General features: G+C 40.7%; 1 protein-coding gene across 1 annotated transcript in view; it reads left to right on the forward strand.

Moving 5' to 3' along the window:
- VAT1L (vesicle amine transport 1 like) overlaps positions 1-15,340 on the forward strand; it is a 90,365-nt gene that overhangs the window by 41,797 nt on the left and 33,228 nt on the right. The window contains exon 7 of the mRNA XM_073307987.1: positions 2,059-2,253. Coding sequence (XP_073164088.1) covers positions 2,059-2,253 — 195 coding nt within the window. The remainder of the gene's footprint in view (positions 1-2,058; positions 2,254-15,340) is intronic.

Here is a 15,340-nt window from a genome sequence, read left to right on the forward strand (position 1 = left end):
CAAAACTGTTCAGACAATTCACAAACATAAAAAAGGCCAAATCTGTCATTAAATTGTTTGCAAGGAAAAGTTCAACCAGCTCAGAAAGTGATTCCTTCAGATATGAGAAACAAGGACACAAGCTGCTAATCAGAGACCCACCACACACAATTTGTCTGCTAAAAATTCATCAACACCATCAATACCAGCAACTCTTTTTCCCAGAAGAAATTAACTTCAGATATCTCTATGGAGCTAAAATGAGGATATATCAAAATCCCCAATAAGAGACACTCAGAGACTTTACCTCTCTATCTCACATAGCGGCAAGGGCTAAAATGTGCAAAGATACTTGTAATTAGATACAAACATAGACCTGAAATAGTCTGAAGGAATTCCTGTCTCCGTTAAAATCTGTATTATCTTCAAAGAAAATAGCTACATACGAACATACAGAAAAAGATATTGTGGGTGCTGAAACAACCTGGTCTTGCTAGTTTGACATAATGGGGACAATCGGGAAATGCAAGACCAACATGTCCATTAAGTTATTCTGTTGTCTCTGTTGCTGCCTTGGTTTGTTTTTGAGCCTAAGACTAGGCAAGTTTCGCGCTGCACATGTGAATAAGTCAAGGAGACGGGTCACCACATGTTTTTTAATTGGTAGAGTAGACAGCCCTGGTAGAAATTGCAATTGGCTCCCATTGGTCCCATCTAGAGCAGCTACTGTAGGTTTTGGAAGAAAGCAACAGTTACATTGGTTCCTCGAGCTACTGGTTCTCCATCTGAAACCAAGAGAAGCCCAGAGAATGAGACTTGTTCTAGGATACTAATGCAATCCACTAGGAAGGGCTATACTGTTCCATAAACAGATACCAAGGTTTTAATCTAAGTGTGCTGCACATTGCAATTGTCTTGAAACCAGGTTCCCTGGAGCTAGCGTGATAACTAACTGTATGGAAGTTATAGGCTAAAACAAAAGCCTTGATCAACATGTCCAGGCTGATGTTACAAAGTCTTAAACCAGAATGAGTCAATAATAGCTGCTTTGTAATGGGTACTGGAGGGAATAATGCCACCTCTGGAAACTGAAAAGGCAATCAAAGGGAATATTTAATCAAAATATTAAGTAGGGCATTGAATTGTTCATAAAAATGTAAACTGCTTTTTTACACTAATCTAATTAACCCTGTGAAAATTAGGTTACCAAAAACCATAAGAATTTTTTTAATTAAAATTTTGCCCACTAGAATAAAACTCGCTAAGATGTGAGATCTCACTTACAAGATTGCCCTGGGGCTACAATAGACAAAATAATGTCATTAGAGATAATACACAACTCCCAAAAGTTTCAATGTACAAGACTTCAGCAGGAACTAGACAGAGAGGCAAGAGCAGCAGTAAGGTTTACATAGTATGTTTGGTGGGATGGGTTATAGGGAGGGAGTAGGGCTAAGGGGTTTTACAGAGGGGTTACATGGCTTCCCTAAGGTAACAAAGGAAGACTGTGGCAGAGCCACAAATAGAATTCAAGACTCCTAAATCCTGCCCCTTAGTCACAGGATTATCCATCCTCCCAGCTGTCTGCGTTTGCACCAAAACCCTGCATTTGACCTTCACAGGCTACATGTCTGTCTACCCCATTTCTCTGTGCAAACCTTGTGGCTAAGACAGCTCTGGAAATCTTTGGAATTTGGGCACGAAAACCAAACAAGTGTATTTTATGCCCATTACTCTACATCGGACAGTTCAGTTTTCTGTGCAGCTATTTTCTCATACTGTGTCTTTCTGCTGCTATTGTTCACACTTTTATTTCATGAATCCTCTCTCCTTCACCCTAGCCCTTGAGCTGTCAGCAGAACAGTGCCTCTGTATTTTTGCTTTGTTTTTTCTTAAAATCCTTGAAGTTAGTGGGCTTTTGATCAAGTGCTGTGTCCTGTTTGCAGAGAACCTTTATTCTATGTTTGTTTGTTCTCCCATGCGAGATGTAACCTGTTTGCATACATTGTAGCATTGTGAACCCTTTTGTCTATATGTTAGTTTGTTCTTGTAACCTTCATGTCATTTGTTCCTTTCCAGTGGTGGCAGGTTGAGAAAGTGAACCCTATCAAGCTGTATGAAGAGAATAAAGTCATTGCTGGATTTTCTCTGCTAAATCTACTTTTCAAACAGGGCCGAAGTGGCCTAATTAAGGGTATAATGGACAAACTCATAACCCTGTACAATGAGAAGAAGATCAAGCCTCTGGTTGATTCATTATGGGCCCTGGAAGAGGTAGGAAAATAGTTATTTTGAAATATGAAATCAGACTTAGTAAACTATTTACAGTAATTAATTTATCCAACACATTTTGCTTTTACTTCTGTGCATGAATTGTTTGCCAAAACCCTGACAGTCTCACATTTCTTTGTTATCAAGAGTTATGCACACATTTCTACAATGAATAATTGTTGGTTTGCAGAGGATCTGTTCCTAGTTTGTGCAAATACTCCTAATGTATGAAGTGATGAATAGTCACATGGTATTCTTTCTATTACCTGATTGGATGAATTGTCTAACTAGCCAATGCAGCATGAATTGCAGATGTTAGTTGAATACAACTCAGAATCTGCCTTCAGTGAATAGCCTAATACTTTACAACGAGACTCATTTCATGCCTATATTTGTGCTAGATCAGTCGAACAACTCAAATGTTTGCAGAAAGTGAATACACAAGTGTTGCTGATCTGGGCAGATCAGAGTTATCTTCTGATTTGAATGAATATTCCGGGACACATTTTTCGATTGCTTGTTCAACTCTGTTTAAAGGATTGCAATCAATCTAGCCTGCTGATAATAGGATAGTTACACACCCCTACTTAACCAAGCCACTGTTTTCTGAAAACTCTGCTGTCCCTAAAATGTTGTTAGAAAAATAACTCTGGTCTTCTTAGCAGTCTGAACAGACATTTTTTATTATTCATTTGTATTACAATACCACCTCAAGGTTTAATTTTGCCCTGAATTTGTTTGTGAAATGTACCAAGTTTGACACACAGCTAAAATGATTGCTTCCCCCAGCTCTGTTGAATGTGAATTCTAGTTGTACAGTTGCTATTGAAAAGGTACATAGGTTGGCTGTGATTGTGCTGGTATTACCTGGCATCCACGGTGAAAGTAGTAACCACCAAGCTCCGTCAATGTGTGATATCAGCCAAAATTCTGGATGCCTCATAATCAGAGTTCAGACAGGGCACAGCACAGAGACTGCTCTAGCAGCACTAAAAGACTCCCTCCGCAGGCTATGGTCACTGGTAAGATCCTCATGTTCACGCTGCTGGATCTCTCTGCAGCCTTTGACTCAGTGGGCCACAAGGTAGTGCTAACACACCTATGTGGCTTAGCAGGAGTACTTGGCCCAGCACTACAATGGCTCCAATTGTTCCTCTCCAGTAGAACTCAGAGAGTGGTGATGGGTAAATGCTCCCCTTCTTGAAGGGCCTCATCTATCCCAGCTTCTCTTCAATGTCTATTTCAGACCACTAGCAGAGATAGTGAGATGCCAGGGTGTTGGAAATAATAATTTTCATAATAAGTTCATTTGGGTTTACCACAACTAAGTTTCCACACGAGTATTCCTTTATTAGTTCAAAGGCCACTTGATGTTTGTTACATCCAAAACACAAATATAAGCATATGCACACACCTCTGTTCTGTACCCTTGCAACAACAGTTACAAGCATTGGCCAAAATACTTACAACCGGATCAGACTCAGGAGACACCTTTCCACCATGACGTGACTCCTGATGGGCAAAGGAAAGCTCTCATAAAGAACTCCCAGAAAAACCTTGTTTGTAATCGTGTATAAAAACCAAGTTAAGTCATAGCTGGTTATGGGACTTTTGCTAGAGCCAGATGAAAGCTTAGGGCTGAACCCTATCCTCTGTTCCAGTGCAGACAAGATTAATGACTGGGGCTCTTTCTTCAAGGTTTTCTTATCTCATTTTGCCATATTTCTCCCTAACTACTGAGCCAAGCATTTCTTTATAATAAACTAAACAAACCAGTAATTTACTGCATCCGATACCCAGTTTTTAAAAAATGTAATAACCTCAACCCAAATCTTAAATAACTCTGATATTTCAATGGTCACTACAAGTTTAACACAAACAACCTTGTCATGATTTTATTCTTTTTGATTACATTCCTTGGGCCTGTTACTTATACTACCATCCAAACTCAATTTAAAACCATAGTTCACTCATGCCTAATGTGGGCCTATACTCCTACACATGGGCTTAGCTGCTGCCAGTATGCTGATAACACTCAGCTACATATCTCATTCTCAACTGATGCAACCACTGCCATTACCAAACCATCAGAATGCCTACAGGATATTGGTTCTTGGATGAAGAGCGGCTGGCTCAAGCTGAACCCAGGTCAGACCAAAGTGATACTGTTTGAAAGGGGAAACAATTCAAAGAACTGGACAGGACATGGTGTTCACCTTCCAGTGACAGTGCACAGCCCCCATTCATCAAAGTCTCCCTTCATTATGTTGGGATGACCAGATAGCATCAGTTCCTTAAAAGTCTTTTTCCACCTGCTGCTCACTAGGAAACTTTGTCCTTTCCTCCTGGATGCAGACCTGGCCACAGTGTTCCATGCATTTGTCATGTCTGGCCTGGGTTACTGTAATTCATTGTATCTGAAGCTGAATGCGAAGATGACGCACAGGCTCCAGGTGGTAAAGAATGCAGTGCCTGCTTTCTGCCTGGCTCAGGCTGCCATGAGCACATCAGGCTTCAAGTTTCTCCACCAGCTTCCAGTCCACTTCTTATGCCAGTGTACAGCCTGATTTTCAAAGCAATTAATGGATCAAGCCCCAGTTATATCAAAACCCAATTTCAGTCTATGAACTCCCATGACAGCAGCACTTCTTTGTGACAGTGCAGCTCACAAGGCCCAGGACGAAGCATGTGAGATCTGGGGATAAAGCATTTTCTGCCAAGGGGATCCAGCTATGGAACAATCTTTCTGAGGAGCTCAGACAAATCTAGAGTCTTTGGGAAACAAGGCAAAGCCTCCCTCTTCGAGAGAACCTCTCTGCCATAAGCCATAAGTATTTCAAACACCTCTTTTATTCCTAAACTTCTCCCAATCCCTCCCCAAGGAGAGACCTATCTCTCACAGTTCTGACCCTATAAAGGGAGAAGTGCCAGAGACTCTACTTTGCTATTGATTTTCTAGTTAAGGTGATCAGATACAACATTGATGAGCAGCAGTATAAAACACTGATAGATATATGCAGAATCTGATTTGTTTTTTATTAAATGGCATTGCACAATATTTTAAAATCTCTTAAGTGACATGAGGATGTAAGTGATGGAACTGAGCATGCTACTGTTTCATTGTAGATTTATTTGTGATATATAGGCTTTAAAATAAGGAGGCACTTAACACCGACAATTAGGAGCCTAAGCAATTTTGGACCAAGAGAAAACAGTGTAAAAAAAGGTTATAAGTGGCAGGATGATCTTCTAGTCAACATGATGGGAATTTACTGGGCGACTTTAAGCAATATTCTTTCATTTGTTTGGTAACATTTCATATAACATTTGGGAGTATGTAAACTATGTCTCTGACATTAGTTTGTGGAATATGTAAATCCATCTGTTCAAGACTGCAGCCTTGCAAAATCTAGCTCATTTATCAATCCTGCTCAGTTTGCATGATCTAGGAGGCAATTTACAAAATGTGTTACTGGCTGGCATCTGCAGGAATATAATGATCCTGAGATGTTTGGGTTTCTAATTGATTATATAGAATTACTCGTCATTCTAAACATTAGGAAATATGCCCAGGTCAGTTTTCCAGAACAAAATCAATATGATGGACCTGGAGATGGGCCAGAGCTAGTGCCCTAGATTCATCAATCTTGGACTATGGGAAAGGTTTGGGTTTTTGTTTTGTTTTGTTTTGTTTTTTGGTCTCTGAACTTCATGAATCTGGCCCTTCCTGGAATGCATCATGAACTTATTTTGATTGCTTCTCATTTCTCATCAGTACTGGTAACCTTGATGCAGAACTCACAGGCTGAATTCAGAAGCTCAATTCAACTCAGTCATGATTTTAAAATGTATATTTATGCACTAGTCACCAATGTTCCCTCTAATTTTTGACAGGCAGTGTGCACCAAAAATTTCTTCTGTGCAAATTGTTGTGCTTCTGTGCAAATTTTTGTGTGCGCAGGGTTTCGGATCTGTGTGAACACACACGCGCGCACAGCTTAGAGGGCACAGTACTAGTCACCATTTGTATGGACACGTGTTCATTTTACTGTAGGTTCTTCATATGGCGTGGAAAAAATACCTATCCTTGTCCCCTCCTGCCTTGTGGCAAGCCTCTAACAGCAATGGGGGCTAAGGAGAAGGTTGACTTGCAGGCAGAGTTACTGGTTAAGCAATACCTGTAGCTCCACTATGGAAATACTTCCTTTATCTGGCAGCTCTCCTGCTGTTCTCCAGAGAGAAGCCCTAGTCTAATGAAAGTTAACACCTGAGGACTCCTGTGGGTAAAACGAGCCTCAGGCATACACATGCAGGATGGGAGAAATAAACTTAAAGTGGTGGGCTTTCTATTGATATGAGCAGCCTGCTATCGGAATAGGGAGCAAGTCAAAGAAATGCAGTGGAGTTACGGGTGGTGGCGATAAGGATGAAGCCTAGAGAGAGAAAGAGGATGCATGTGGGCTGGGCATCACGACAGCACACTACCCCGATTTGCCTCCCCAGAGGTGGAATTGAGGAGACCTTGAGGCAGGTTGGGCAGGGGACTGGTAGTTCATGGTAGATATTGACATAGTGCTTGGCTTTTCCTAGCATACATGGAGAAGGTTGTGACCAATAAGGAGAATTACTCCTCCTGCTGTTTAATTGTAACCATTAGACATGTGGCCTGTGTCTGTGGTGAGACTGTGTATGTGTGAGTGAAACCCTTAGTTAGTGATCACTGGCTTGATAAGTGTGTGGGGGGGGGAGGTAGGACTCTTTGGTCCAAAAATTTAAAAGTGAATGATCTGAGTAGTTTTCTCTGGAAAAACTTAGTAATCTCCCAAGTCTCATGGAAAATTCACTTGTTCACTGACCAGTAACTGTCTCCAAGTTTAAGACTAGTCGCCATGTTAGTCTGTGTCAGCAAAAACAACAAGGAGTCCTTGTGACACCTTAGAGACTAACAAATTTATTTGGGCATCAGTTTTCATAGGCTAAAACCCACTTCATCTTTGTTAGTCTCTAAGGTGCCACAAGGGCTTCTCCTCTCCAAGTTGGAAACTAAATTCAGTTGGTGACATCTGAAGTGTGAAGGGGTTTTAATCTTGTTCCAAGCACTCAATGCAGCCTCAGCTACCATAGCCCTGTGCATTCCTTCTTAACAGAGGCCAAACTTTTCAAACCTAGGTCCCTCAAGTCAGCTATTTAAATCTATATTCACTATATATACATAAGTGGCCTGATTTTTCAGATATGCTGAACACTCCCATCTCCCACTGCAGTACCACTTTTAATCATTTTGCCTACGTGATAGCTGCCTTTGTCTTTATTTCTTCCTTCATTCAGCAGATATGAATCTACAAATGAATAGATTGTGTGTGCACCTCCGTCCTCTCTCCAAATTCAACCTAGCGATATAGGAAGTGAAGTGCATTACAGCAGGTATTTTCCATACAACTCCATTGTATGGTTGAATTCATACAGTGATTTCTAGTTGGTTGCTAAATGACTTGCAGGATATTAGACTGACATACTTGCCTTGACTCTGCTCCCATTGACATCAATGAGGGGTTTTCCATTGTCTTCAGTGAGAGCAGGATTGGGATCACTGTGTTCACTGTCTAGCTAGGGTGGAATCCTTTCCATTTGTTTTGAGCCCTCAGTTTTAGGGCCTGATCCAAATGCCACTGAAGTCAGTGAAAAGACAGAATGCCCTTTTGATGTGGGTCTAAACATGCATTCTTAATACAGGCTGCTTAAAGGAATAAAACAAACTGTTGAAGAGTGGGCTGAATTCTGATCTCAGTTATACTGTTGTAAATCTGTAAATCTTCACTCTCTTCAGTGGAGTTACACTAGACTATACAGATGTGAGTGCAATCAGTTTCTAGGTCACTGACTGTAGGAGTATATTTTTACTGCTGTAATATCTGTTGATGCTGACTCATGAAGATTAATTCTTTATTGCAAATCCCCATCCATAAATCCGAGTTAAAAGCCTGTTCTCAAGTGGTTCGGATTAGCAACGTTTTATGATTTATACCCAGAGGTTTAGCCAAAAGAGACTCTAACAAAACCCACGGTTTGTAAAATGGAAGTTTAGTTGGAATTATTAATCACTAACTAAGCAGAGCTGAATGATGAATTAGTTCCTCCAAGCATTTTGCAGTTATTTGCCTATGCCGTGGAGTATTTAAGAGAGCAGGTAATGTGCTGCTGCTGCATGCTTAAAATATTGTAGTAGCAAAGGGTTGATTGTGTGGCAAGACGGCACTCCAGTGTAAACTGTAAATTTTCAGATCAGAATCCCAAGTAATTAGTTACTTGCTGAGCTATATGTTTGTCTTTGTTGGAAACTAATGATCAAGCCTCTGATTTGGTTTCATTAAGTTGCTTTTCCCCATTTTGATTAGTCTGCAATAAGCATTTAGTAAGTGAGTTCGCATTTGCCTAACCTTTTATGAAGTATGGCTGTACACCATAGATGACTCCAGATTATCGTCCAAGGTAAATTCTAAAACATGTTCTCTTAAGATCCAGCACATTAGTAAATTATGTATGTGCTTAACTCTCTAGTGAAAGCTAATTTTGCAGTTTACCATAGTTACAAAAGTAGCATCTGTAAGAGGCATGAAATTATAAGTGAAATTATTGTTTAAAAGAATGGACTGGGGCACAATGTTTGGAAATTATATGTTTTGTTCAGAACGTTAGACACCTATCCCAGGCTCTAGCTGCCCTGCAGCAATTAAAAATACCAACCATAGCAATAACAACAAAATAATTTCAAACCCCTCCCACACTCAGGAAGGGAAATATTGCAAAACAAAATCTCCCCACCTCCCAGGACCCCACAAAAGCTCTGGACCACTTCCAAGCACTCCAAATGCTTGCTCAAAAAAACTTGCTTTGTAGTATGCCCAGAAAGTCACCAAACTTGGGCTATTTTGGACCATGTGGTGTGAGGGACTTACATGGAGAATGCCTTCTAGCAGGTCCCTTTCTTATCTACCAAGGGAATTCCAGCTCAGGTGGCACAGGCTCCTGTTGAGACATTCCTTTTAATGAAAGGGCCTGCACTGGCTTCAGCATCCAAATGGATTTACAGTACTGTACCATGTAGAATGCATCTAGAGCAGCGGTTTACAACCTTTTTTCATTTGTGGACCCCTAAAAAAATTTGAATGGAGGTGTGGACCCCTTTGTAAATCTTAGATGTAGTCTGTGGACCCCAGGGTGAAAACCACTGTTCTATGCCAATGACAATCTTTCGCAGACCTCTTAGGTATAGTCTGTGAACCTCCGCGAGTCTGTGGACCATTGATCTAGAAGATTACCAAAGACATGGACCACAGTAGCAAATCTGCATCTGTGGGAAAAGCTTGCAACCTCCTGACCAGATTCCAAAAAGGAAAGAAAGCATTTTAGGTTATAGTTGCTGAAGGCAGCTGGAAACTAACCAGCAGTGCCCACAAATCACAAATGTAGTTTCTGACCTTTGCTGACAAAAGATGGATGAACACCCTTAATTGGGAGCAGAGTGGGATATAATCTTAGCCAAATCCTCAGGCTGCTTCCTCTAAGCCACCTGAAACATTTTAGTTTTACCTGAACTGAATTTCGTCTAACTCACTGTTTTCCACGCCCCGATCTTGCCTAGACACTCAACTGCACATTTCATCCAGGACAAGATGGTGTTATACAGCTGGGTGTCATAAGTGCACTGAAAACACTTCAGACCATATCTCATCACTACCTCTCTTAAGGTCTTCATATGCACATTGAACAAAAGGGTGACAGTATAGAACTCTGTGTGGAACTCCACAAGAAGAAAACCTTGGGCTGAAGAGCATTTGCCACTTGGCTCCCCATCTCTGGTTCTATCCATAAGGAGAGACCTCTGGCTTCTAAGTACCAGATAGGTAGAGCCCTACTGATCTTTGCCATCTTTGGGAATTGCCAAACATATTCCCTACTTGCACTGTTGTAGAAAAAGACCTGCCTTTTAATATAGGCAGTACAGAGGAGCCAGGCCCCAAACACTTCATACCTGTAAGTCCTTGTGAATCTCTTTAGACTGCAGAGCGTACTGCTCCTCCTTAATTAGTGGCCTTTGTTTCTGCTGTAATGTGATATTTAAGAGAATCCTACTGGAAAACAGAAGAGCAAGATATCTGGTCAGGTGTAAGTCTTCTCAGGATAACCAAAATTCTGAAAATTTGAAGAAATTTTCACTTTTATCTTGCGTAGCAGCAGAAACCCTTACTAATGTAGGGCACAAGAGCATTGTCTCTCAAGGAGGATTGCCACCTTTAGGGCTTTAATTAGGCTGAGCACAGGAAGAAAAGGTGATAGAAGCACTAGAACATCATGAGAAAATTTAGTGCTGTACAGTAACTCTTGATACCTTGCTACCTGTATTGATTTGAATTAACTGTATTTCACCCCAGGTAATACCTGTTGCTGCAAAATAACAGAGTAATAATGCCTTTCGTAACATGTTAGTTACCAAGTGATAATGCAGTAATTGTGTGTTTAGCTTTTATCCCCATGAGGTGGAAACGTTGGGGGCTGACATCAGAGGCTGGTGAGTATTATGAATAAGGGGGGGGAGATGCTTACAATCATTTTGAGGTGAAAGGAACATATGGGGCCACCTAGTTGTCTCAGTGAATCTATTGCAGCATTGAGTTCATTTTTCCTGAAACATCCTGACTCAAACTGTCTTTGAGAACCTAGCACTGAAACAAATGCATTACGATATTTTAATAGAATTACAGAATCCATGCTAGTATCATCATTTATTTTAAAAGGAACAGTTTTGTATATTCCCATTTTTATGCACTTTCCTGTGTCTGCACCAGTTTTTGTTCTTTCCAGCTAACTAAAATGGCATACGGTCGCAACCTTCTGCCCTCAGCATCCAGGTTTCATGTCCCAGTGATGAAAGATTTCTAGAACTACTGGTGGGATGGGGAGTGGAGAACATTGTATCGTATGGCTTCAGAGAACTCCTCTGGTGTAAATCTCATTGCTTTTCCACTGCAAACATCCTCTGGCATAAATGAACTTATCAGTGCAGGTAGTTAGATATCAAAACTGTTCTAAGGGAAAAGCTCCTGTATTGATGTTGTAGAATAATGAAAGAGGGAAACCTCCAAAAAGGAGGCTACAATTTCAACAAAACCTCTCTCTTGTCTGGTTTCAGAGTAACAGCCGTGTTAGTCTGTATTCGCAAAAAGAAAAGGAGGACTTGTGGCACCTTAGAGACTAACCAATTTATTAGAGCATAAGCTTTCGTGAGCTACAGCTCACTTCTTCAGATGCATATCGTGGAAACTGCAGCAGGCTTTATATATACACAGAGAATATGAAACAATACCTATTCCCACCCCACTGTCCTGCTGGTAATAGCTTATCTAAAGTGATTTCCAGCACAAATCCAGGTTTTCTCTTGTCTGTCATCAGTCTTAGCTGTGAGACCAAGAGGAGCATTTGTACTTCAGTACAATAAGATTCACAGAAAACTTGTATATTTCAGCGTGGTTGGTGTGTCTTCCTGCTGTATGGAAGCAGCCCCCCCAGCTGAGGACACTACAAAACTTTCCTGCCAACATTTGAAATCAATGAGAGTTTTGCTATTAGCTTCAGTAGAAGCAGTTTGAGCCCTGTATTTGTCCTTGAAGATGTGCCAAGGGACTAAAGAAACATTTCAAGCACTGGAAATGAAAGTTCACCACAACTTGTCTCTCTCTTCAGTTTGCTTACAGTATAGTAGACATTAAAATAGTCATTTACCTTGTCCTGATTTAAAATAATCACACTACAGTATTACATTTAAAGAATAGGAAAATATTTCAATTCATTGTAATATAAATGCTTCCTTTTCTAATGTCCATCCCTCTAGCACTAGAGTATGGACTCTCCTGTTCTGTCACCGGGAATTTTGCCCTGGTGGCACTTTATGGCAGTTGGTCATGCAGAGTTGTTTCCTAATCCAAAGTTATGAGACACTGGTGTACACTGTTCTGCCAGAGAGATGCCTTGCTGTTTTCTTGAAGTGTAACCTTCTGCTTGCTTTGATGACTGCATGAAATAAACATCAGCAGTTCAAAGACTATTTACATTGTTTATCCTGTAAATCACTGCTGATTATCTGTATACAGATACTGTTTAATGTAACAAGGTACATGTCATGCAGATATCAAAGCTAACAAAACTCCAAGAAGCTACAGTCCATCAACTGAGTATGTTTTGGTAATGCAATGTTGAGAGTGGGGGAGAGGGGGAAGACTGAGAAACAAAAAAAGAACACAAGCATGGGAATAACCTGCCAAGAAACAATCTCCTAATCCTAGGTGCATCTAAAGAACAATTTCTCTTAGATTTTATGGAGGATAGATACAAAGCTTGCATTATACTTAAAGTTTACTTCAGTAGCATAATGAGTATAAATTCTAAATGGATGAAAACAGAACATGAGTAAGGTGATTTATTGATTTATTTTAAAGGATCTGGCAAGAGAGTGTTTCTTAGAGATGTTTAGGCAATGTTAAAATTAATTACTTTAGCTGAAAAATTCAAATGTTAAACATTTAAAAGAATAGACAATAACTTTAAGGTAATGAGGCAATTTTCCCATAGCCCTTCCATCTAAAATATGCTGCACACCTCATTACAGAGCCCTTGCAGCTTTCATGCATACTATTTATTAATTTTCTACTACCCCACCTGCCCCACTTTCACTGTACAATCATTTCTTTACATTCTTTGTCCTTTATTGTGGTTTACCAAGATCTGAATCTAAAAAGATGTTACCTCATTTATGCTTCATCTGCTCCCCCTATCTGATTCACTATAAATGAAGGTGCAGTCCAGTGGAAGTTTTTCGGATCAGCGAGTAGTGATCGATTGGGGATCGATTTATCGAGTTGTCTAGATGCGATAAATCGATTCCCCGAATCGACACCTGTACTCCACCTCGGCAGGAGGAGTAAGTGGAGTCAACGGGGGAGCTGCTGCGGTCAACTCGCTGCCGTGAGGACGGCCAGGTAAGTCAAACTAAGATAATTCGACTTCAGCTACACGAATAGCGTAGCTGAAGTTGCGTATCTTAGTTCAAACCCCTATTCAAACCCCTTCAGCTATTCACATAGCTGAAGTCGAAGTATCTTAGTTCGACTTACCTGGCCGTCGTCATGGCGATGAGTCGACTGTGGTGGCTCCCTCATTGACTCCGCTTACTCCTCCTGCGAAGGTGGAGTACAGGTGTCGATTCAGGGATCGATTTATCATGTCTAGACGAGACGCAATAAATTGATCCCCAATAGATCTATCACTACCCGCTGATCTGGCGGGTAGTGAAGACGTACCCTAAGGCCTCAGATCCCTGGTGGTTATGATGCACTTGCACATTAGTCATTGTTACTGCAAGAGCAGGGTGGTGGATGAGCTCTTAGAGAGGGAGAGGAGTTCAAATTTTGCATCTGTATATACAGATGGGGATATATGTTCTAGTGAACTGCTATTTTAAGTTGCAATCAAGTACTATATGAGGTATAATTTATAGAAATAGGATGTAATTAAACTCATGAATTATTCCAAATCAATACATGCCTTATTCCAGCAGCTGGAAAGAATTCTGAAATGTGACTTGTTTTCGCTCACATGCCAGCTGTGCACCTAAATGTATAAATAATACTTTAAGCATATATAAAGCATGTCAGCTGGAGGGGTTTAAAGCACTTTTTGCCCCAGATGGGTGTGGAGAAGGCACAGGTAGGTTGTGATTTTCCTAATGTCACACAGCAAGTTAATGGAAGAGTCAGGAATAAAACCTCTGATTTTCAGTTCTGTTTTCTGAGTGATGAGCCACTCAGCTATGTCTCAGCAATTCTGAAAATCAGGCCCTGTCATTCTAGTTGCATGCTAGGAGTCACATGCTCTTTGAAAATCGAGTCTTAGGCTGGGAGCATTTCAGGAAGGAGTATGAAGAAGCTAAATCTTGGGAAGAAGTATCGAGTGCACAGAGCTTTAAAAAACATTCCGTCCATTGTACTGATGAGTGTTGATCCTGTGCAAAAATATTGTGGTTGGAAAGGTCAGAAGGCTGATCAGCTGAACTAAAACTCTCCCAATTAATAAAGATATAGCCTGTAGGCACTCAGTAAGCAGTCTGCTAAGGATTCATTAATTATGAAGATAAGCCAGCAGAAAACAATCCTTTCTGGAGTCTGTGAGGAATTGGAAGCTAGAGAAAGAGGTGAGTCATGACACATGTTATTGGGTCGGTGCTTGATTGTCACTTCTGGTTGCCATTGTTTACCATGGAAATAGCAGCTTCCAGTTATGGCAGGCCATATCAAAGCAGCATGAAGATTTGGGGTCTGAATTGCTACTGTGAAGGAAAACAAGAAACATAGGGAAGAAAATAAAAATAATGCAGTTAGCACTAATAGATTCTACTGAAAAAAAGAACTGTGTGAAAGGGAAGCCAGTTCTATCCTTCCAATTAATGAAATTACCGAGAGGAGATCAAACTGAGATTGATGAATTTGACCAATTTGTAATTCATTAGAAAATCAGAACAAACCCGTTGTATGGCGTGAGCTGCTGATTAAGTACCGTGAGGAAACAACACTTAACAAAAGGAGCCAGGGTACTAAGATAGGTGACGAGTATCTGAGGGGGGGTAGTCGTGTTAGTCTGGATCTGTAAAAGCGGCAAAGAGTCCTGTGGCCCTTTATAGACTAACAGACGTATTGGAGCATGAGCTTTCATGGGTGAATGCCCACTTCGTCGGATGTGTGTAGTGGAAATTTCCAGAAGCAGGTATAAATATGCAAGCAAGGATCAGGCTAGAGATAACAAGGTTAGTTCAATCAGGGAGGATGAGGCCCTCTTCTAGCAGTTGAGATGTGAACACCAAGGGACGAGAAACTGCTTTTGTAGTTGACTAGCCAGTCACAGTCTTTGTTTAATCCTGAGCTGATGGTGTCAAAATTGCAAATGAACTGAAGCTCAACAGTTTCTCTTTGAAGTCTGGTCCTGAGGTTTTTTTGCTGCAGGATGACTACCTTTAAATCTGCTATTGTGTGTCCAGGGAGGT

The sequence above is a fragment of the Lepidochelys kempii genome, chromosome 12 (assembly GCF_965140265.1).
Source record: "Lepidochelys kempii isolate rLepKem1 chromosome 12, rLepKem1.hap2, whole genome shotgun sequence".
Taxonomy (NCBI): Eukaryota; Metazoa; Chordata; order Testudines; family Cheloniidae; genus Lepidochelys; species Lepidochelys kempii.